This window comes from Epinephelus lanceolatus, chromosome 15 (assembly GCF_041903045.1).
Source record: "Epinephelus lanceolatus isolate andai-2023 chromosome 15, ASM4190304v1, whole genome shotgun sequence".
NCBI classification, from domain to species: domain Eukaryota; kingdom Metazoa; phylum Chordata; class Actinopteri; order Perciformes; family Serranidae; genus Epinephelus; species Epinephelus lanceolatus.
The window spans coordinates 34,313,545-34,338,342 of record NC_135748.1 but is presented as its reverse complement, the minus strand read 5'-3'; the positions used below and the strand labels follow the sequence as shown (position 1 = coordinate 34,338,342).

Here is a 24,798-nt window from a genome sequence, read left to right as displayed (position 1 = left end):
CCATAGACTTACATTGAAAAGGGGCATCTGTAAATCAGTGGATACATTTTTTTGAGCGCCACAGCCACCGCGAAATGGCTTGTTTCACTATCGAGATTTGATCCATTTGGTCCGAAAACATTTCACAAGTCTGGAAGAGCCACACTCTTAAATCATTTTATTCCCTCTCACGTTAGTGGAGGGTAATAAAATATAATAGAATATATCTTTATTGTCCACCATGGGTGGAAATTTGTCTTCGGCTCACTAAACACAAACGACAACATTGTAAAAGCAGACAAATGGTAAGACAAACAAATAGAGTCATTACAAAACACTTAACACATTAAATCAACACATTGCCTGTCTGTGGTTTAAAACTCATCACGCTAAACCAGAAGTTAGCTGTTTGTCTGGTGGAAGTTTCTAGTGTGCTTGCTCTATGGGCCCGACAATGTGGAAGATAGGGGTAAATTCATACTACAGAAATTGAGCTTCATGAGCCACTAAGCAATTTTCACAGGAATGTACAGGGTGCCGCCTCCAACGCTGTATCCAGTTCTCTTAATACACTCATGTTTTGTTTAGATGTTGAACACAGATTGTACCTGTAACAGCAGGTGAAAATGAACTCACCAACATCTTTTTGCTCCTTTTAATAACATCTGATGCCAGATCAGCCTAGTTAGCAAACACTAATGTGCTGTGTTTGTTTGTCATGTTACATAATACCTGAAGAATGAAGCTGAAATGTTTAATTACTATTTGCTCTCTGCATCTTGAGACACAGTCATACAGGGTGTTAAATTCTTCCTGTTTTAGAAAATAAAGAAGGATTTCCACCTGTTTCTCTTCCAGGGCATCGATCAGTTTGGCCCTCCGATGATCATTCACTTCAGAGCTCAGTATTACGTTGAGAACGGGAGATTGATCAGGCAAGTAAAGCCCGTCCACTTACTCTACACAACTTACCTGTACACCATGCTATAACATCACCCAGTGTAACTGTATTTTACCTTTGATCCCACAGTGACCGGGCAGCCAGGTACTACTACTACTGGCACTTGAGGAAACAGGTGCTGCTCTCACAGTGTATCCAAAGGGAGGAGGCCTACTTCCTCCTGGCAGCCTTCGCCCTGCAGGCCGACCTCGGCAACTTCAAACGCAACAAGCACTTTGGGAAGTACTTTGAACCTGAAGCCTACTTCCCCCCATGGGTGAGTGTGTTTGACAAGTACCTTATGTGGGCTGAACCCTCACATGTCAAACTTATCAGTGAAGAGGACATGATTTATGATGGCTGACCATCATCCTGCAGCTTCCTTTATCTTTCTGTTCACACCAAACCACATCTGACTCCTCCCTTATCTTCTACATCTGATCACATCTTGTATTGATCACAAAAAAAATACATTCTCTCTCTATCTATCTATCTATTTTGTTGAATACATAGCACGTGTTTATTATATGTAACATTTAAGGGATGCATGACTATTTGCTTTGGCTTTTGGTTGGTTGCTACAGCTTTTTTTATTTTTATTTTTATTTCTAGAACTTGATTTTTAACTCGGATATATTCAGCATTAAAAAAGCGGGTTCTTATGAGTGATTACACCACCCTGTGCAACATTCATGCAGGGGAAAAATATGGACCTCGGTTTCAGCGGCTCTCCGCCTGCAGAAATATACCTCTAACCAATCAAATCCTTCGTTCCAACTGATGTCATACTTCTAGGTCACAGCTAGCTCGCTGCCAAAATGGGGAGTGTCTCATCAATTTGGTTTCTGCTTCAGCTGATACAATAAAGATGCTAACGTAGCTGACACGCACTTGCTAACGTGATATGTTGTTCACGGAAAGTGACAAACATAGCACATGGCTAATTCTTACGCAGAATGACTTCATCGGACCACCGGGTGCAAGTCTGTCCAACCCTAATCAAACAATCAAACTTCCCTGGTTGCCATTATGTAGTGTTCAATGCAGCAGAGTGATGGTAGTGAGGGTGTAATACCGTAAGAAGAAGAAGCTAATCACGTCTCCTCATGGATGGGTGACTGTTGGTCAGATCAGAGGACTGAGGTTTGGTGCAGCTGAGTGGTGTAGTTGCTAAGTTACTGAACGTCAGCCATATGTAATATATAATATATAATATACAGATGCTCCCAATCAACCAGGAGATAGAGGGTGGGAATCATTCAGAGGCAGGGCTGACTGATTGTAGGCCATGAATCTTGTAACAGCAGGGAGAGTGTCATTCTCTGTCTGTGTAGGTGTTTAGTGTGGAGTGGACATGGACACTATTTAGGAAGAATGTCTTTTTTTTTTTCTATTTATTTTACCAAAATGTAACATGGCAACACAGAAAATTTGCACCGTACTCATTAAGTGTATTTGATATACGGCAATTTGCATGCAAATTTTCAGTATTTTCACACAGCATTGTCACATTGCAATAGAGAGAAACAGCTTTAAGGCTGCAAGCATGAATTATTTTCATTAACAATGAATCTGCTGGATATTTCCTCGATAATCAATTACTTGTTTTGTCTATAAAATATCAGATAACAAGAGAAATGCCCATCTGAGTTCCCCAGAATCCAAGTCTTAAAATGCCTTTTCTCTCTGACCAACAGTCCAAAACAAAATGTATTCAATGTATAATGAAACATTACAGAGAAAGCAGCAAATCTCATTCCAGAGAAGCTACAACAAGCTAACTTTTGCTATTTTTGGCAGAAAATGTGGGGGTAAAGAGAAGACTATGACATGTGCTTTAATACTACATTTTAATTGCTTCCTGGTGCAGCATACAGAAGAAGCTTGAAGGCAGTGTTGTGTGTGAATAATAAAGTAAATACATCACTGTATTAGACTGGTAAATCTGTCTGTGGTAAGTCTGTCTGATACTCCAGTGAGTCACAGTGAATGTAAAACATCAGTGACTTAAATAGGTCTCAGCTGAAAAACACCAAAAATAGCCTGCTGTATCACTGACTGAGGAGCTGAGATATACAGTAAAGGTGTGTTTTTGGCTGTCGGGGTGTGTACGGTGCCCTGGCCTACAGTGCACACAGTATGTGGGTCTGTAGATACCTTCCATTAATCACCCTCACCAAACACTTAGCGACAGCTCCACATCGGAGCATGCGGGATAATGAGAACTGGGACACTAAGTTTATTTTTGTCCCTGGAAGTGGCACACACACTGTTGTGTTTTTTTTTTTTATCTTGAGAAATGCTCTGGCTGACATTGCTATTCTGGCCACACTGGCACCCTCACCACCACCAGCACCAGCACCATCCCTCCACCTCTCTGGCTGTGTCTGCCACACCCGTCCGATTGCCCTTTACTTCCTGTAATTAGCCTCCTGCCTCCTTATCGCCACTGGAAACCAGCAGTGACAGGAAATTGTTTGATGATGAGAGCGCTACCCTCCAGTAAATCTCCCGCAGATTTAGGTGCCTAGAAAGCTCTCTTACAAAATCTTCAAAAGCCACATGCAAAGCTTAGCAAGTGTGTTTCCGCTCGGTGCCTCTGGCTCTTGTTCAGTCTCTCCAGGTCGACATCTGTTTGCCCTGCGGCAGGAAGCTTCATTACCCTCATTGGCAACCTGTGCTGCCAATCTGCTATAATGAGTCTGTACCAGTTCAGGGCAGCCAAGCCTGACTCTCTTCCCCTCTCTCTCTTTCTCTCTCTCCCTGCTCAGGTGATAGCCAAGCGCGGCCGTGAGTATATCTTGAGGCATATCCCGAACATGCACAAAGACCAGTTTGCTCTCACAGCTTCGGAGGCGCATCTCAAATACATCAAGGAGTGTGCCCAGCTTGATGACGTCACTGTTCACTACTACAGACTCTACAAGGTGAGAGATGGAGTTAGTAGATTTCTCTTTGATATTATTATAAATACTGGCTTATGAATTCAGCTGGCTAAGAGAGCATATGTTGTATTGATAGCTCATAAGATTTCAGGTTATTCTACTACATCAGGTTTGACTTGATCTTCACCTAAAATATATCTGAACTTACGTCTTTCAACAGGACAAGAAGGAAGTAGAGGCATCTCTTACTTTGGGACTGACTTTACGTGGTATCCAAATATTTCAGGTAATCCACGTTTCTTTTTCTTTTTGAGACAGTAGTTGAGTTTCCATTCAAATGTAGCACAAATTTTAACCAAAGATTCAGAAAATCAGCAAAGAAACTGCAAATTCATGTGCTTTTATATCCATTGGTGTTCTGTGAATATTCAGAGTTGGTTCGTCAAGATAAGCGTTAGACGATGCTAGTTTTCTAGTCAGAAGAACAGGGAGCAACGAGATACAAAATTAAAAAGGGTGCCAGTCAAACCTCAAATAAAGGAAAACAATGGATGTATAATAACAAAGAGCACATAGGACAATGGAAATATAGCTTTGAACAACTGATTATTACAGCTTTGTGTGCTATGAAATGTTCTGGTAACAGCCCTGTGTGCATAAATAAACATGTTAAAAGCATCCAGAGACAACGAAGAGAGCTTGCAGTGACATGAGCAATGATGGTCACATTTTATCAATACACCAACTTTTCCACATCCCCCAAGCATAAAAAGATTTTTGTGATATTTTAAGGTTATTTTAAATTTCTGGTGTTCCTATTAAGGATTTTTTAATGCACAAATTGAAAATGCACATAATAAGAGGTGGATGGAGACACGTCTGTTGATTCCTGGTTAGACTTAACTGTTTTGTTGTCTGTTTCCTGCTGTATGTATTTTCAAATGTACTATTTTTAGTCTATTGTATTGAGTCCTGAAAGTCTTATTTTCTGAAAATGTGGGAAAAAAATCAGCTTCAACTCAAATTAATTTATAAAGCACATTTCAAAACAACTCACTTTGACCAAAGTGCTGTACAAAAGGAATAAATTGCTAAAAAAAAAAAAAAAAAAAAGCAACAACACAACACACACACAGGCATGTGTCAGAGTAAGCCACATCAGGGGGACTGAAACTCTAATGAATAAAAGTGGGTTTTGAGCCTGGACTTAAACAAGTTAATGGAGGGGGCAGATCTGATTGGGAGGGGGGTTCTGTTCCACAGTTTGGGGCAGATACAGCAAAGGTACGGTCACCCCTGAGCTTAAGTCTGGAACGTGGGACAGCCAGGAGCCCCTAGTCAGCTGACCTCAGGGACCTGGGCGTAGCATAAGGGGTTAGGAGGTCTGTGATGTAGGATGGGGCCAGACCATTAAAAACTTTGTACACAAACAGGAGAACCTTTCTTGCAGCCAGTGGAGAGGCCAAAACAGGTGTGATATGGTCTCTCCTCTAGGTACCTGTGAGGAGTCTGGCAGCCAAGTTCTGAACCAGTTGGAGGTGGGACAGAGAGGACTGACTAATACTGGTGTACAGAGAGTTACAGTAGTTTAAACGGGAGGAGATGAGCCAGTGGTGTCAGATTATTTAAACTTTTTTTAAATAATTTTCTAGAAGTAAGTCTCCGTACTAGTTTACTTTTTACTTTTATTGCAAACACAGTTTGTAAACATTACATTGTAAATTAAATATCTACATGTATCTAAAATTGTGAACATGTCATAGTATCTGTTAGATTTTAATCAGCTGAAAAGTATCACTGTACCTGTAAATATTGATTTCATGTGTCTGTGTTTGCAGAACGTCGGGTCCGTGAGGCAGCTGCTGTACGACTTCCCCTGGACCAACGTGGGAAAACTGGTATTTGTGGTGAGTCAGACGCACCATCACAACATTTTCTCAACACATTTTTCTTGCAAGGTACAGTTTGTTTGCCTGACTCACTCCAGCGATGACGAAATCCAAAGCATCCCCCTGGCCTAAGGCGATGTTTTTGAAAGCCGAGCTCTTGCTCAGGGTCGTGGAAATTTTTACGCAAGGCTTCTTTTCTCCACACTGCTGTTTTATCTTAGCCCTGCAAGTCCTCTGGAACTAATCAAGGATTTAGGAAGACTCTCTTTGCATGCACACACACACACACACACACACACACACACATACACACACAGACACTGTATAATGTGTATATATTTTTATGTAATCAGCAGCAGGACTTTCTCTTGTATGATATACGTGCCTCTTGATTCAGTCATTTTATCAATTATCACTGGTGTCCCTGTGCCCTTTAAAGGAAATCCTGTTAAATCTTCTCATCTGTGCTCTGAGTCAGCCCGTCGTTAAGCTGAGCACAGCAGTCGCTTAATTTGCTTCCATAGGGTTCCTGTTATCGCAGGAAAGCAGAGAAACTTACTATATATCTGTTTCACTCTGACGGCTTCACGTCCACTGCCAGTCGGCTATTAATCACAATCCAGAGAGGTCATTACTGCTTATCACTGCTGTTGCACAAAAACAAGCCCTTCTGACTCTATTTTTGTCCACTTCTTTATTTTTATACGACTGAGAGGACTTTATAAGCAGCTTTCATGACCGTAAGGCCCCTGAGAAACTTGCTTTGTCGTCCCAGAAGGTTTTGTGGCGAGCTTTGCTTCGGCCCTAATTTTGGAGCAAACAAGCGTCGCATCTGCCACGCAGCTCACGGTGAAGGCATCCTGTTTTCCTCATTCTTGTGTTTTTTTGGTGGTTTCCTCGCGTCTGCTGTCTGCAGCGTCGTGAGAGTGAGCCGCTGTGGTTTCACTGTGGACGCGAAGGGCCTCTCGTGGCCCTGTCCCACCCTTCTCCTGAATAACAGGCTTTCTCCTCCACCCCACCCACGAGTCACGTCATCCAACACCGCGGCCACCACGGCTGCAGCTACAGGCCGAACGAGCCAGAGCACGGAGCAGGGCGGAGGGACGTGTGGGTCAATAAACACCAGATGTTGCATCGGTTTCGGGGGGATTTTCTATTCAGGATGTTTGGCTGGGATGACTTCAGCTTGTCTTTGTATCAAGGTTTAAAGGAAGGAGGGGCACATTCTCTGTTCGGTGTGTTTCTGATGCAGAGAAAGAGAAAACAAAGTTACATACGTGCTCCTCCTGAGCCTGTGAGAGCTTCATTTGCTCCCCTCTGCTGAAATCAAGTAATCACTCTCGTGTCTCGTGATGGTGGATCTAAAACTCTGCCTCGACCTCGCCGGCGGCTTCTCTGGTTGATGCTGGTCTTGTTGAAGGATTGTTGGATACAGAAGGCCCCGTGGGTTTTCGATGTGTGTGGCCTGTTAGGGAGGTCTCGTTGGAAGGAGAAGAAAGTTGTCCAGCTGTCCTAAGCAGAAAATTTAGATGGACTAACCATGTGTACTGCGTGAAATAAGAACCTTTTCTAAGTGGCATCTGAACACCTTTTAATAACCTGCCACTTGACACCAGCTCTGCTGCTGAGTGTGTTTGGTCTGGACTGAAGTTACCACCATCAGGGAAGCCATTAACTCAGTATGTGTGGATTTTAAAATATCTTTGCCTAATGAATGCAGGTTGCATCAAAAAATGCACCTCTTGTTCTCTGAGTCTTAAATCCCTCCATCCACACAAATGTGACACAGATTCAAAATTAGAGTGCAAACAGAAACTTCTTGTAGAAAGCGTTGTGACTTTCCATGGTGCAGATTTAGCTAACATCTTCAGGCAAAGAAAAAGAGAGATTCAGGTGTTTGCCACAATTATGTCATGTGGGAAAGACAGGAAAGATTCCCATGTTTATGCTTTGCAAACATTGATGTCATCAAACCTCTTAAGACACCTGTGTGACTGCAGGGTTGGTTTTGTGAGAGTTACACAACTGCTTTGACAATACAGCACTGTATCCATAAAATTTGGGTTAAACTAACCTTTAATGGTGGAATTCAGCTGATATAAGGCGTCCATGTTTGTTTGGTTTTCAGTCAGGTCCATATTGTTTGTTGAACTGCAGCAGAGCTTTCAGAAAAATCACAAGTTTCCTTGTGATAATTACGACTTGAATGATGTGATTTGCAAGTCAGAAACTGGCGATTACAATAATTACAATATGACATGAACGCAGCAGAAAGCCACAGTTAACTGACTCATTCTCTTAAAGCATGATGGGTACATAGGCGGTAAAATTAATGGATGTAGCTACCGTGATGTCACCCGTTGGTTTGTAGACTCCCGTTTCAAGTCTTGAATTTGGCATTTTGGCTGTCGCCATATTGTTTTTTTTGGGCCTGAAGTGACCATATTTGGGCGAGAGCGAGGGGTGGATTGGACCGAGAAGCCAAGGACACTATCGGCAGACAGCCTGTCACTCAAAGTTCATCCTTAATTATGCATAACTTTCAGCCATAATAAAATGTTAAAGGGTGAGTAATTAAAAAAAAAAAAAAAAACTTAGCCCCTGTGCAGTCATCATGAACGGGGACATTAGCCATAGAGACCAAAATGTTTTTGTACCAGGCTGTAAACATGTTTGTTTCTGCTGTAAAGTTTAACATTTTAACATGGAGGTCTATGGGGATTGTACCATTCATTCTGATTAATGTAACTAATCCCAAGAATAACAGCAAATGCCTGGCTGAGAGGTGTAGTAAATAAAAGCATTGAAAACAGATCAGATTACCAGGAAGAACAGAGATTTCATGCAGCAGTAACCCGTGCAGTTTCCCACTGGGATTAATAAAGTATCCAATCTAATCTGCTTTGCCTCACTCAGTTTGCCTCATTCACACTAAGCTGCTGCCCAGTATGACTTCAGTGATTCACTGGTGACCACTAGGAGCCGCAGAGGGGCAGCTTGAGGTTTAAGACAAATACTCAACTTCATTTTCCCACCCAGAGTTTTACAGCAGGTCCAGGGATTTGAACAGGAAATCTTTGAGCCTCAAGGATTCCTCTGCCCAGAGAAAATGATCTTTTATAGGAAAGCCACCGTCCATGAACAAATGTCGGTCGGTTTTTATGAACTCATTTCCCGATTGTACAAAGCTGAATCCCTCTAACGTGCCTCCCTACCTATGCACAGGGGTTAAACAAACCTGCATTAAGCTGGTTTCTTTACAAACGTCTGGTTGAATAAAATGAAAGCTCAGTCTTGTGGTCAGAAATGTGCAGCTCTTTGCATTTTCCAGGCCTTTAAACCCACCCGTTGCCTTTGAAAGTCCAAAGCCTTGCAGAAATGTTTATAGGTCTGCATTGAAAACAACCCCACTGACACTAAAGACAGCTGTTAATGGGTCCAGCCTTTGCCAGAAAGCGCAGGAGAAAGCACAGAATCAACATTTTAGTTTTTCCATGCATTCAGCCAACATGTCCTCTCCTTGGAAAACCATCAAAAATGCTTTGTTTCTGTGTCTGTAGGAAGAAATGAAGAACAGATACAGGGACTGATTGTTGCATTGTCTTTGGCTACAGAACAGTTTTCAAGAACAGACTTCAGTCCTCCTCTGAGATTTGCCTTCAGGCCTTTCTAGCGCTTAATCATAATTTGAAATTCACATTCCTATTTCAAAATCTCACATTACGAACTGCTGTAAATCACACAGTCCTGTAATCAACGCTCATGCTTCTTTTCTCCTCCCGCTCTCTCAGGGAAAGAAGTTTGAAATCCTTCCTGATGGCCTGCCCTCGGCCCGTAAGCTCATCTACTACACAGGCTGTCCCTTACGCTCTCGCCACCTCCTGCAGCTGCTCAGCAACAGCCACCGGCTCTACATGAACCTGCAGCCTGTTCTCAAACAAGTCCGCCGGTTGGAGGAAAATGAAGGTACTACTAATGCAGTTATATATTCATTTATTATCTTGTCTAACACTGTGTGCCAAAGCACAGTTACATAAAAGTTGTAAACCTCAAGAGATCACACATGGATATGACATTTTGAAGAATATCCAATCTGTTTTAAAACTAAAACGTGTCCTGTGTTTGACTGATTTCAGAGAAGAAGCAGTACAGGGAGTCGTACATCAGTGACGCTCTCGAACTGGACATGGACCAGCTGGACAAACGTTCCCGGGCCAGCGGCAGCAGCGCAGGGAGCATGTCTCATCACAAACGCCTGTCCCGCCACTCCACCACCAGCCACGGCAGTTCACACACCTCCGGCATCGAGACGGACAGCTTCAGGGCCCCGGGTCAGGCCCCACACAGGCCCCTACGGACCTGCAGCTCGTCCACAACCAGCCACGGGAGCTCGCACACCTCCGGCATCGAGAGCAGCGGCAAGGAGCGCATACTAGATGATGACGGTAAGAGGGGACATTTGATATTTCATCCTTAATGTTACACATGTATGAAGTTGATGAAAGTTGTAGTTATTCTGGGGACGTTGTTGTGAGTTGAAATAATTCAGACAATCTTTGTTCCTTCAGAGATTGAGATGCTGGTGGATGACCCCAAAGACTACGAGGAGCTCCATGAGATGGCTCTGGACCAGGAGCTGTGTATCCACATCACAGAGGACATGTTGACCATGTCTCCTGATCAGACCAATGGATACTCAGGTACAGATGCCATCTCACACTGTGTCTGCTCTTCTTATACTTATTTACATTTTATACTTTGAGTTCAGATTCCTCAGGGGTGAACTGTAGCGTGTGCAGAAGGTAGATAGTGTCTTATTCTCAGTTTTCTGGCATTATGAGCGAGTCACACCCACAGCGCACTGACTGAACACATAACAGACAACCATAAAGATGCATTAGGGATTGTAATAAAGAGTTGTTTCATACTGAAGCTAAATGATATCATCTGTTCTCCGCAGGACTGATAGTAAAAGACGTCAGCTCCTCCACCTCTAGCTCCTCTGAGACCGTCGTCAAGATGAGAGGACAGAGCATCGAGTCTCTGCCGCAGGTAATTCAGATTTAATGCATGGTTTTTACAGCACCATGTGCACTTGTATCAGCACAATACACAGTATATGGCAACGTCCAAACACTTTCAGTAATGCCTGGAGAAATGCAGTTAAGAAGTCTATCATGACTGTGGTAGAAAAAAGTTATAATAGATCTTGTCCTATCCAACAGAGAAGCGGAAGTTAACCACAGTTTGACTACAGAGTGACTCCTGGACAATATTTAACATCAGTGTTTGATGAGCATTAACATTTAAGCAGGATTTATACTTGTGCAGCAGACCCTACACCGTAGCCTACGCACATGGCCTACACGGCTGTGAGCATTTATACTTGTGCGGTGGTGTGTCTGTGTCACTCTGCAGTTACACCTCCAAAACACTAGTCGGCCGTGGGGTGTCTGTGAAGTGCTGTAAAGTTTAGTTGATTCAAAACACACATTAAACAAGACTTAATAGCGACAATGTCAAACACAAGTACACAAATCAGCTTCACTATAACTCGCAGCATTCACAGACACTTGTCTTTATCTGGACACATTTTCCCCACAAATACAACATGCTAATGTTTTTAGCACAAGCCTATGGCATTTTACATTGTATAAATTAGCCTAGCAGCTAGCAGACTTTTCCTCTTCCTATAAAGCCAGGGACAACAGCAACATTTGGTGGTAATGTTACAAAATTCAGCTCCATTGCAACTCACAAGGTTCACAAAATAACTGTCTTACACTAAACATGTTTTCCAAACAAATATAACATGCTAATTTTATTAGCACAAGCCTATGGTGTTTGACATTGTATAAATTAGCCGAGTGATGAGCCAAGATTTTCTCTGCACATATGAAGCCAGGATAAATCACACACAAGCCTTAAAATGCTATTTTTGTGGAGGCTACGTCTGCGTCGACGTAGAGCCTACGCCATAGGTACAGTGTTGATTGAACGCAGAAGTATAAATTCCGCCTTAAACGTTTCTGACAGCAGACTTTTTCTTCGTTCACACGTTTGAACGCTTGCAGCTTATTTCATCATATCTCATTTGTCGTTTTCCTTCTGCAGACGTCTGCATGCAGGAAGCCTCAGTCTTCAACCGACCGACACAGCCAGTCTCTTGATGACGTCCGGCTCTACCAGAAGGACTGCCTACAGTGGGCGGAGCTCTGCCAGGACACTGCCCACAGCTACACATTCGGCTGCGCCCAGGAGCTGAGTGACGGCGGCGGAGGCGGCTATCAGGGCCTCGCCGACCAGCGCGCCGGCATGCTTGGCGAGCAGCACCCGTTTCCCATCAAGAGAACCAACAAGTACTTCTCCCTGGACCTGACCAGCGACGAGGTTCCCGAGTTCGTTGTGTGACGGAGGCGGAAACAAGGAGGCCTCAGGGTGCCCTGTTTGCTCCGCCGTGTCAGATGTGGAGATGTTTCAGCCCTCAGGGAACGAGACAAGAGAGGAGTGTTAGAGAGGCGGTTTCTAGGATGAGTAAACTGGCAACAAGTTGGCTGTCCCTTCACTTACCACTTCAGACACATAACATAATAAACAAACAAACATGGAGGATTCTGGCTCTAAAGGGAACTTAAAGAACGGACACACAGTTCAAGAGAACCTGCGTATTTAAAACGTAACCTGAGCTGCTCCCCTGTGTGAAAGGAAACAAAAGGGATCCTGTCATATTCTTTAATTAAAAAAACGTTTTTATTCAAATCTGTCTCCTCCAAACTGGTTTCAAGAACCACACGTGGTGTTTGCCTGCTTCATTAAGTCATAAACTGTGTGTGTGTGTGCACGTTGGCTTACAGCAGACAGACTCATGCACAGACATGAAGAGCTTATCAAAGATTTTCTCTGGAGGACACAAAGGACAAAACGAGCTACGAACCAAAGTCAAGAAATGGAAATAAACAACTTTTTCTCGCAGTGTGCAGCCATGATGATTTTAAAGTCATGGTGGGAGGGACGATGATCGCATATGTCTTTGAGAGAAAGCAGCCTTGGTCTCTTCTTCTGCGCTGCTTCATTTGACCTCAGCAGGAAGTGCAGTGTGCCAACTCCCCACTCTCAGACTGGACTCTTAATCATGTGAACACACACCCGACGTGCCTTCATCACACTATGCAGATGTCAAACCCTCGCCTTGACAATCACACACCCTCACCTTAGTCATTTCTAAAGATCCAAGCCATCAGAATTCAAAGCTCCACATGATTTTTTTAAACGTTCACACACTTCAAGCCAGTTTTTCAGCTTCTTAAATGTCAGAAAGACTCGATTTCAAACTGTTTGATGTCCTGTGAACTCCGACTGAGTTTCCCGGGGAGGAATGAGGTCGAGTAGGTTCCTACATGTCCCGACTTGCGTCGAGTTTGCGGCCACAAAAGCTTCCCTGTAATCTAGACTCAAAATGGAGCCCGGTCGGCTGATGGCCAAAACAAACCGTACATTTTGATGCACACATGTACGTCCTTCTTTCTGCTCAGTTGTTGTTCACTCTTTTGTTTTTCTGTTTCATTTCATCCATTGTTTTAAACTGGAATTTGTTACATTTTTTATTTTGCATCCTCTCGTTTTACCTGAATTCTCTTTACATGTTGTGTTTTGTATGAACTCTCCAGACTCGTGTATGTCGAGCAGTTATTCTGATGTCATTCAGTATTACAAGCAAATGTATGTGACAGTATTAAGGACGTGTGATGTTAGTGGAACAAGAAAGACTGGTTTTATCATTTTTAATCCCACAGTCAGATTCAAGAGAACTGAAGCCTGTTGTGGCTGACAAGATGTGTTACGAGCACTTATTTCTCATTAGTCACATCTCAGATTTCACAACACTACAACTGGTGTGAACGAGGGCAGGAAGGTGTTTTTACTCATCATTCATGCAGCTCAGATTCAAAGTGCCACAGTTACAGCTTTGATTTAAAACAGCGTCAAGCGTTTTTAAAGATGCAACCATATTTTTTGGTACTGGTTTATCATGACCACACAACTACATTTCGATTACTGAAAAACAGTAGTTGAAAAGACTGGATCATGCTGTTCATTAAAGGAATAGTTCAACATATTGGGAAATATGTTTATTCCTCTTTCATGCTGAGAGTTATAGGAGAAGCTCGATACCACACACGTCTGTGCACTAAACATGACGCTACGGCCAGAAAACAATTAGCTAAGCTTAGCATCACGTCTGAAAATGGGGCAAACAGCTAGCCTGGCTCTATGTGAAGGCAACAGACGTCCTGTTTCCACCAAACACTTTCGGTATGTAACCAAAATCAACCCTTTAGACATGGTACCTAGACCCTAGCATTTCCAAACATTACCCTTAAATGTGGGCGGGGTTGTTGTCACTCACTGCTCCGTCCAGCACTCACTGTATTTCCTCCTTTATCAGTCTGCACCTTGTTTATCGTCCACAGAATGAGGCTGCACGCCGACATTTTCTGATCAAAATAAAACAGGCTGCAGTGAGAGTCTCTCTCCATGGGATATTAAGAAATATCAGGTTTGTGCATTTAGTCCTTCACAGACAAGCTCAGGGGTTTAGTGTTGGCAGAGCCCACAGGAACAACACTCCACAACGCTGCTTTTTTCTAAGAGTGAGGATTAGAATACATGCAGCTCACATAATCCAGATGAAATTAATATATATAAACTCTTGAAGATCCACTCATTCACGTCGTCAACTCATGCATTGAGTAACATTACAAGTTAACGTTCCACCTTAAAAGTCGCCGGCATTTAGCCCAATGAATTAAGTTATTTGTTTCTCAGACTCCAGCTGCTGTGACAGGTGGCAAAACGTCCTTTCATTTTATAGTTACAGTTTACTAATAAACCTCTCCACAGTATGAACAGTGGTTACATGAGCCTCAAAATCAGACACAACTCAGCCCTGAGCAGTGACCGTCCTCTACTGACCAATCAGACTGCAGTGTTCACAGCTCCACCTTTTGGTACCAGATCTGTGTGCTAGGTACCCCAACAGAGGGGGGACCAAACATGGGGACAGTACGGAACAGTTACATTGGTACTATCGGAGAAAAAGCGTGCCGAACTGAACCATAACGGGGCTAAAATTCTCCTACCAGCATCTTTTAAGTCTCTACTTAGCACCTGATATCTCAGTTGTTTAATCTGTGTGAATACTTGAGCTTTAGAGGAGTTAGCGGACAGATTTTGTGACAGTTTGACAAAGCCACGCTAGCTGTTTCTAGTTTTAATGCTAAGCTAACTAGCTGCTGTTTAGCTTCTCATCCAACTCTTTGCAAGAAAGTTAAACAGTGCCTAAATGTCAAACTTTTCCTTTAGGTGTTAACTGTTTTACGTCATCTGCAGAAGGGATGTTATCATATTTAAATTCTTACGTTTTTTTTTGCCGTTGGCTGACGTCTTGAGCTGGGTTGAGACTCGTGTAACAAGATGCCTGCTGACAAAAACAAACAAATGACATAATTGTACAAACTCCAGCTACTTTTATTTACTCTCTGACTTTGTAGCTAAGCTGTATGATGCGTGACTCACACGACACTTAGTGGCACTCATTTTAGATCTCTGTTGCTGTTTCGACCCCAGTTCAGCCTTAAGTCACCCCACGTCTCTTCAGTTCTCACAGACTGGCAATACGGAGCATCTGAACAAGGTTTTAAGAAACACATTTATGTAACACATAACAAGTACATGAATTTGATACCGCTATGTAATTAAAAACAACTTCTATATTTCCTACAGTTTTATTTCTTTCACTGTTTTAAACGTATAATTATTTCTACTCATTAATGGAAAGTGTCTAAAGTCATATTTTGATGGACGATGATGTTTCTTATATTAAAACAGTATGTGTTGAGGTACATAGCCATACAGTCATAACCCATGTCCTTAAAGTCTTCATAATTTGTTCTAACTTCATTTTCTGACTTCAATATATGGTCATACTTACACTGAGTAAGAGTCTGTATGTCTGTGTCCATAATCCTTTCTGTGAAAGGATCTCCCTTCAGGAAAAAATGAAAGATTTTTTTTTTTTTTGTCACCCTGTAGTTTAAAAAAAAAAGATTTGTTATTATGAAGTCTGGTCCGTGCCTTCTTGGTACTAATGCCCTCAATATCCAATAAAAAGGTACATTTATTGCCAAAGTTCTGCTGTTGTGTCATGATTTCAAAGTTGTGTTTAGTTTGCAAAATGCAGAATACTAGAATATGTGGAGAAAATAACAAACACTGATTTTCTATTTAGCTCATTTAAAGCCTTTAATCTACACCGGAAGTAGTTTTGTCTCCAATAACAAACTGCTATTAAAATATAGTGGTTATAAGATAAAAATATTTTATGTTGGTCCCTGTGGAGGTCTGTGTCAAGTCCCCAAAATGTTTTATTAATATGTGCTGCCCTCTGGTGTTACTATGAGTTCATGTAGGTATCAGTTTGGCCTGAAGGTGGCGGTGTTGTTTCACATATGAGAACAACAGCAGTGCCTTGTGGTCCTCCTGTCACCCAGAGTCTGTGCCACCTGTCCACTTTAGATTGGATGCATCAACTCAAGCACACAAATAACTTTTATTGCATAAGAAAATTAAAATAAAATTAAATGAAATTAAATTATATTAAATAGAAACTTTTGTTTTGTGTTTTGGAACTGAACTAAGTAGCTGGCTACTTTGACATTGGAAACTCTAATGCTGCCTCTGGATAATAAAGTAAGTTAATTGTGGGAGCTTTCATTTAAACATGTGGTGACTGTATTTTGTTTTGTTCTTAAAAAATTACAACAGCACATCTTTGACTGATACTACAATTTAAAACTGGTAAAACTTCAATTCAATTCAATTCAATTCAATTCAAACTTCTGTTTCCTCCCCGGGAGGAAACAGAAGTTTCCTTGCTGGCCTTGTCCCTCAGGTAAAGTATAGCCTCGGTATAATGTACCTCATAAATCTAGATGACACTACTGGCCTGGCATTGACTCTTGAACATAAAGTGAAGTGTTTGATGGACCTTTTTCACAGCAGGCAAGAAAAGCAAAGGTGAAATTGATAACATTAACGATGGCTTGGTTTCATAAAGTATCCCAGTAAGCTTAACAGCGAGCCACCTTGGGGTAAGATTTCCCTTATAGTCCATGTTAAGGCTTTCTTAACATAAAATCAGTTACAAAAACATGTCTTTTCCCTTAGATTTCCTTAAAATGTTCACTTACTCTAAGTATTTAAGGTTTTCTCCTTATCTTGGGCTTATACCTAAAGAATCCCTTACAGCTAGTTAAACCTTTGCACAAAAGACTTTTAACATCCCAAACTTGAGAGCAAGCTAATAAATGGTTATCATGGACACTGTAGTATTTTACCACTGTAAAATCTCTTTCAGTGCAGTAAAAGCCTTAACATATTTACTTAGCAAAGGAAACCTAAGGGATTCTGTGCAACACCCTTAAGTAAGTCCCTCAGCGTAAGAAAAAGTAAGTCTTCAGTGTCATACTTAAGGAGAAATCTTAAAGTGTTTTGTGCAACTGGCTCAAAGGCCTCCTCTGAATGGAATGCAGCTGTAATTAATGTTATTAAATACACATGTGCTTTCATGCAATGACACAACAAAATGTCTGTTTGCTGTTAGCTGCTCCAGCAGAGGGACTGTATCACACTCAGGCCCAGTGTGTCTCTAACTGAGAGGGAGGTTATTAATTCTGGTTTTATTTAATCCAGTTATATTTTTCTCTGAACAAGAAACTCAACAGTGACCAAAAAATACTCATAATACTGAAGTGCCATAAACAATGGCAGGAGTAGGTAAGTAATTTCACCTGCTGCTAATTATTAAGCTAACATCTATTCAATTAACAGATGTTCAGCCTTTTATGTTTGGAAGAAAACAGGTAAGCAACATTGTGTTAAGATTGACTTTTTGACAACCATTTACCATAACAAAAAGTATGAACTATAAAAGTATACCTATGAGTGAGAAATGTGCGATAGCCACAAAAATGGCGGCGAACACAAACCGCTAACACAGGAAGTCAATGACGCAGCTAAAATAAGAGCTAGCTAAGTTATGTCAAGCTAGCCGTTGCTATTTCAACGGCTAGCTTGACATAACGTTAGCTAGCTCTTATTTTAGCTAAAGCAAAATGTAGTTTTTTTTTCTATAGCGGCTATCTGTGGTTCAATAATATCCGTTTTGATAAACAGGTATGTTGGCGTGTTGCTCGACATCACTAAATGAGACTAGCAAAGTACAATCATGATAGATGGGAAAAAACAGCACAGCTAGTTAGCACTAAACTGCTAAAGCTAACTAGCTTAATGTTAGCAGAGCAACATCATTTAGTGTAGTAAAGTTACCTTGAAACTAAATCAATAACAAATGAATCTGCAATCAATACATTTAAATACATTGAATTGTAGATTCATTTGTTATTGATTTCTGTATGAATATTAATAAAACAGGAGGCCGAGAGAGACAAGTGTGTATAAACCATAAATAATCCAAATGAAATATATTTTCTCACAAGAAAAAAATTGTAACCAAATTTTATTCAGCAATTTGCACGTGTTAATACAGTAGCATAGTTTCAAGTTTTTCTTTTTAAACAGAAATATTATCTCTTTTACCCTCCACTCCCCCACCGGTAATGATAATGATAAATGAATGAAAGTAAAAAATAATTGAATAGCATACATAGACATAAAGTAGGTGTGCAAGTAATTTAAAATAAACAGATACAGAAATAAATTGTTTAAAAAGCTTAAAAAGATAAAAAATAAAAGTCAGCTGGTAATACTGAACATCAACATGTCAACCTAACCTTGTCTGCATCCTACAAGATCACAATCCAAAATGTATGTATAGTAACGTTACCCACACTGTTATATCTCCTCACTTAGTTGTGTCTGCACAATAAATGCACCAATATGCATGTCGCTGTGTGTGCATATAGGCCCAAAACAATAAACACTTATCTTTCTCTGGTCATACTTCCCATACTAATGGGATAGATTGCATTGGTTCGAAGTGGGAGATGAGAGGCTGCTAGCATTTGTAAAACTTCTCAGCTGAGCCACGGACAGACAATTTTATCTTTTCCAGTTTCTTAAATGAATTCAAATAAACACAGCCAGGACGTATTTAACGGGGTGAAAAGAGGAGGATTCAACAGTATTATGGTATTCAGTAGGTATTACGTCTATCTGCTAAAAATCTTAAATATATATATATATATATATTTCTTCAACAACAAAAAACAACCTTTGTATCTGTTAGACAGTTTGCTGTCCAGCCTTAAAATCCTCTCTGAAAAAAAAAAAAAACCCTTTCCGTAGGTTCTGCTCTCTGTCTTTGAACTGCTCCATGCACTGCTGAGTAACTCCATCTGCTGGGAAGGGCCACAGGATGCGACTGAAAGCTTCCTTAACTCCAAGTAAGTAGACCTTGTGTTAAGACTTTATTGTTTTCACTGCACTTTACACACACACTAACGTCTGGCTAGTGATGGGCAAAATATTCAGACCATTTACTGGATGGGAATCACCAGAGCCCCCACAATCAATATTAACACATATTTAAGTCACAGCATAATACTGTTGCAATTTTAAATGTGTTGTAATATGCTGAGTATTGCCATAAAATATATTGCGATAAATGGTGATTTATTACCTTTTTTGAACTGTTAATTATGTCCTCATAGGTAATCTTTGTGTTTTATTTTTTCAGTTTTATCTAATAAGATAAAGGTTTGGATCTGTCCATCTCACTTCAGTCATTTTTGTTGTGGAAAACTGTATCTAGTGGACTGAAAAGGCAATTCATTTTATTATTCTAGTAGGCTACCAAAAGTGTAATTTGTATTTGTAATATTAATATTAATATAAAAAAACTATACTTGGCTTCTGTTTATCAATACATTATTGCCATACAAATATAAAACGATATAATGCTGAATTAATTTTTCCCCCACCCCCAACATTTACTCAAGTACAAGTAGAAACACTATAGTCCAAATGTACTCCAGTAAAAAGAAAAGTCCTGCCTTTAAAATGTAAGAAGTACAAAAAAAGTACATAAAGTACAAAAAAAATATTAGCAAAACATACTAGGGAAAGTTCAGAGTACCACAACCATAGGTGCCTTAATATTACTACAGGTCAGGGGTAGGAAACCTGTGGCTCTGACCCTCTCCAATGGCCCTCTATGGCTGTGACAAAAAATAACACATGAATTTAAAAAAGAAAGAAAAAAAGAAAGAAAAAAAAAATTGGCCTAAAGAAATTCCTACATTCTCAAATTGTAAAAATGTGTAGCCTATGCACTAAATTAAAAAAAAAAAAGTTTTAACGTTTCATCAACTGAAATGTTTATCATACATCTACGGCCTGGTGTCCTTTCCTCTAAGTTTTGCCAAACCTCAATGGTGTTGGCTTGTCTTGAGCCTCCCTAGCTAGGCTAGCAATGGATTCCTAAATCCATATAAGTCTCAGAGGAAAATACAGAATTTAATTGTGCGTGGACAGATTTGATTGCTTTCATTGCCAATGCTGAAATGTTAAAGTACCAAATAATCCTAAATAGCCCACTGCAGAGGAGCCATCTTGTGGTAAAACATATTTTAGAATGCCCATTTCTCTTTCTCTTTCTCTTTCTCCTATGTTTAATGTTGATAGATGAATTTAGACTTAATACGCAGTGTTACCATAAGGCTTAAATATGTTTTGCGGGTCCAGGCAGATTTTAAAACATTTTTTGGTCAAAAATGGCTCTTTTGATAGATAGGTTGCTGACCCCTGCTTTAGGTCCTTGGGCTATGGATGTTTTCAAGGCCCTTCCCTCCCTTCACAATATGCCACAGAAACAACCCCGTCAATACAGCGACAGATTATACAGGGAGTGCCTTCTTAATCAATAAACAGAATATGACACTCATCGTGCAAAAATATATTCCAGGGTACGTGCAAAGTTTGACAGTATTAAGAATAAAAAGAATATGCAATGTAACACAAAATGTGTGTTAGTGTAACACATGTAGACAGATGTGAAGACATCAGTGTAACGTGTCGAAAACATGGATGCATTCCTTATTCAGCTCCACCTCCTTCCTCCGACACAGATAACGCGTCTCCCTCTCCCTCCCTCTCCCCTCCGAGCTCCACAGCTGTACAGGAAATCAGTCATCCACCATCCACTGCTGTCGCCATGGCAACACAGAGGGGGGAAATCCATTCTCTTTCTCCGTCACCTCCCCCCTTTCTCCCCTCTCCTCTCCTTTCTTTTGTCTTGTTGAATTAGGTGTTCGGGCCATGTTCATGCATTGTTGTTTTTAGATTTAAAATAAGTGTACTGAAGTTAATGACGATGCAAACAGTGATTTGACTCTTACAGTCTTCTTTCTAGGTGTTCCTGTCATTTACATCATTTCTGGTACCTCCATACATCTTATCTCCTCATCTATGAGCATGTGTGTGTATGGGCAATCATTTGAGCTGATTGTTTGAGAGTATTAGGTGACACTGTGTCTCCAGCAGCAGTGGTGACCTCTCCGTAAATCCCACGGGGCATCGGGGCGGCTCTGCTCGGCTCGGGCCAGCAGCTGCCTGGAGGAGCCAGATGGTCACAAATCAGAAATGAAATCCAGGCCCCTCCCCCGCGCCAGTCGTGATAACCCCACCCCTTGTGCACACAAACACACACATACACACTGCTCGTACAGGATCATTCGAGCATCCTTCATCCAGCTCTTCCTCACCCAAAATCACCATTGTTGTCTGAAAACCCTTTGCTCAGATTTTAAGCTGGACTGAAAGAGAATTTTACACTACATTGCCTCATAAAAAAAACAAAACCTGGTAAATCTGAATCCAGCACATTTCTTCCTAGTTCCTGAAAAGCTGAAATGTATATCAGCTCCACCCTTACATACAAAACAGCACCATCTATCTATTTATCACACCAGAAAAGGTAACTCTAGTCTTCAACCCACCACATCTGCCTGTGTCCTCTTAGAGGTGGATTAACAGCACTTAATAAACCAGCCTATTAACCAAAACAGCTGCACTGACACCACAAGGTTCAGAGATGATCCCCAGAGCCGATAATAAAACAAAGTAATCAGATTACAAATAAACAGATCTCTGGATTTATCTCTTCTCCAGTGATGGAGGGAGGGAGGACAGGAGAGGTTTCACTGATACTGTCTCTGCTGATGCAAAATAAGGCCACAACATACTGTAGCTCCCAACCACGGGTACATGACCTCAGGGTACCTCTGCAGCTGTCAGGGGGTAGGTAAAAAGCTGTGTGTGGGTACGCTAACAGCTAAAATCGGCTACTGAGCGAACAGTTGAAATAACTAACTTTAATTAATGAACAGACTGTTGGAATAGTGGCTAAAAGTAATGAGTACACAGTCGAAATATTAACAGTTACAATACCTACAGATAGGCTTATGGATAAACAGTGAACACAGTTTGCTAAAGTAGGATAATGGATTAACGGTTGAAACAGCTTAAAGCAGGTTAATGGAAAAAGAGTTGAAATAACTAATTGTAGACTAATGCATAAACAGTTGAAATAGTTAGCTTAAGGTAGGCTAATGAAAATCAGTGGAAATAGGTAATCCTAGGCTAATGGATAAATGGTTTAAAAAAAAAAGCTAATCGTAGGCTAATGGATAAATGGTTAAAATAGTTAGCTTAAAGCAGGCTAATGGATAAATGGTTGAAACAGCGAATCGTAGCCTAATGGGTAAATCGTTAAAATAGCTCATCGTAGGCTAATGGATAAATAGTTGAAATAGTTAGCTTCAAGTAGGCTACTGGATAAACAGCTGGAAGAGCTGTCTAAACTAATGGGTTAAAGACTGAATTTGTTAGCTTAAACTAGGATAATGGATACACTGTTGAAATAACTGACAGTAGGCTAAGCAACAAATTGTTAAAATAGCAAATTGTAGGCTAATGGATAAATGAACCAAATAGTTAGCTTAAAGTAGGCGAATGGGTAAACAGTTGAAATAGCTAATCATAGGCTAATAAAAGGTTGAAATAGTTAGCTTAAAATACGCTACTGGATAAACAGTTGAAAGAGCTTACAGGAGGCTAATGGACAAATGGTTGAAATAGCAAAACATAGGCTAATGGATAAATGAACCAAATAATTAGCTTAAAGTAGTCAAATGGGTAAACAGTTGAAATAGCTAATCATAGGCTATTAAAAGGTTGAAATAATTAGCTTATAATAGGCTAATGGATAAACAGTTTAAATAGGTAACCGTGGGCTAATAGATAAAGGGTTGAAATAGTTAGCTTACAGTAGGCTAATGGATAAAGGGATGAAACGTCCAGCCTCTGCCACTCCAAGAGGTAACATTAAAAATGCAAACTAGACCAAAGCAAACTAAACATTTGTGATTCGATTGTATGTATAAATATTTACATTAACCCACTTATACATGATTATCAGTGTTAAATAACATCCTGTTTATAATCTGTTCATAAGAACATTATTGGAAAATGACAGATGGTGTTGATGAATGGGAACTTGAGCTCATCTGACAGGCCTGCGGGGGGGCGTCAGGCTAAAAAGGTTGGAAACCATTGGCTGAGGGGACCCAGGAAGGGCTATCACAGATCACTGCGTTATCCTGGTGACAGAGGCTTCCTGTGTTCGCCTCCACAGGAACCATGACTCACTAATTCTCCATCTTCCTCCTCCTCCTCCTCCTCCTCTCTCTCCATCTCTCCTTGGATGTGTACTGTAACTGTAAGTTTCACGGAGAATAACATCTGCATGAATGGAGCTGAGGAAAATGTGATTCACAGAAAACGTGACACTGGGTTCAGACAGTAGGGCGAAGATGAGTAACAGTAGCTGAGTTTACCTGCAGGCAAAGCACACACATGCAGAGAAGCAGACGTACTGTGCTTTCTTACAGACACGCTTATGTTTACTCATTTTAGCACATGCAGTCAGACATATACAAGACAAACTAGGAAGCTCTTAGATAATGTGCAATCCTCTGAATTTTTATAAAATGCAAAAAAATACACATAATGGCATACAATCGTGCTGACTGGCCAATGTCTGATATTTTTTGGAGAAATCCTGTCTAGGACTGCTAGAGCTTTGTAAATTTATAAGTGAGCCACAGTTATAACCTCTTTTAAATTTAACTTTAATGTGACTTTTGCAGGATTTCTTGGTGTAGATGTGTGAATCCGTCATCTGAATTTGGTTGCAATTGCAATGGTAACCATAGGCTACCAGAAACTGTATGGCATATAAGATAATTTTAACGTTTTTCAGGTATATAGAAAAATTTTATGTACCAAATTTGGTGATGCTTGGATGAAATTTGGAGGAAGTCTGACGCCTTGTTTCCTCTTACATATGTGTACGGAGACAAGGCAACTGGAAATCCATTCATTCCTATGGGAATCTCCATGATATCAAGATGTGTCTGCGAAACTCCTCCCCTCTGTAATATTTTGGTCTGGAATTTGCCGCGAGTACATTTAAAACTTTTTGCTGGCTGCTAACTAGCTAACAGCTATTCCTTTTAATGCAGTTGCCTATGTTGATTGTCGAGTGAGTTTGTATGATTAAATCATCTTGTTTATCTAGCTTTAACACATTGTGAATCTCAGTAATGTTATTCTGTTAAAATATGGTGATACATTATATACAGTCAGATCCTCATTATGACTCATTCAGCCCTTCAGGCATCTTTTAAATTAAATATTTCACAAAACATTTCACATACCGAGCAGGTCCTGTTTTTGTCCTGGTAATGTTCCAAGCATATATTCCAAACTACTAGATGGCAAAAAGCGGACAAAATTACCACCTCCTTCATGGTTACAGGTAGTTTCTATCCATCCATAAAGAAATGCGCTTCTTTGCGTCGGACACTAGAGGCATCATCCATATATTTACCAATCTACGGATACCAGTTACATACGTAAGTGGAAACAAGGCATAACACTATACTACTTTGAACCTGTACTTAGCTGTGGATTGAGCTAATGCTAACTTTTGCATGTTAGCATGCTAACAATTGCTAGAGCTAAA

The 24,798-nt window shown here is 40.7% G+C and overlaps 1 protein-coding gene across 1 annotated transcript in view; it reads left to right on the top strand.

Annotated features, from left to right (window-relative positions):
• frmd6 (FERM domain containing 6) overlaps positions 1 to 13,809 on the top strand; it is a 33,061-nt gene extending 19,252 nt beyond the window's left edge. The window contains exons 5-14 of the mRNA XM_033643430.2: positions 838 to 914; positions 1,010 to 1,196; positions 3,691 to 3,846; positions 4,025 to 4,090; positions 5,643 to 5,711; positions 9,485 to 9,659; positions 9,830 to 10,138; positions 10,262 to 10,393; positions 10,654 to 10,745; positions 11,808 to 13,809. Coding sequence (XP_033499321.1) covers positions 838 to 914; positions 1,010 to 1,196; positions 3,691 to 3,846; positions 4,025 to 4,090; positions 5,643 to 5,711; positions 9,485 to 9,659; positions 9,830 to 10,138; positions 10,262 to 10,393; positions 10,654 to 10,745; positions 11,808 to 12,104 — 1,560 coding nt within the window. The 3' untranslated portion in view covers positions 12,105 to 13,809. The remainder of the gene's footprint in view (positions 1 to 837; positions 915 to 1,009; positions 1,197 to 3,690; positions 3,847 to 4,024; positions 4,091 to 5,642; positions 5,712 to 9,484; positions 9,660 to 9,829; positions 10,139 to 10,261; positions 10,394 to 10,653; positions 10,746 to 11,807) is intronic.
• Positions 13,810 to 24,798: the final 10,989 nt, after the last annotated feature.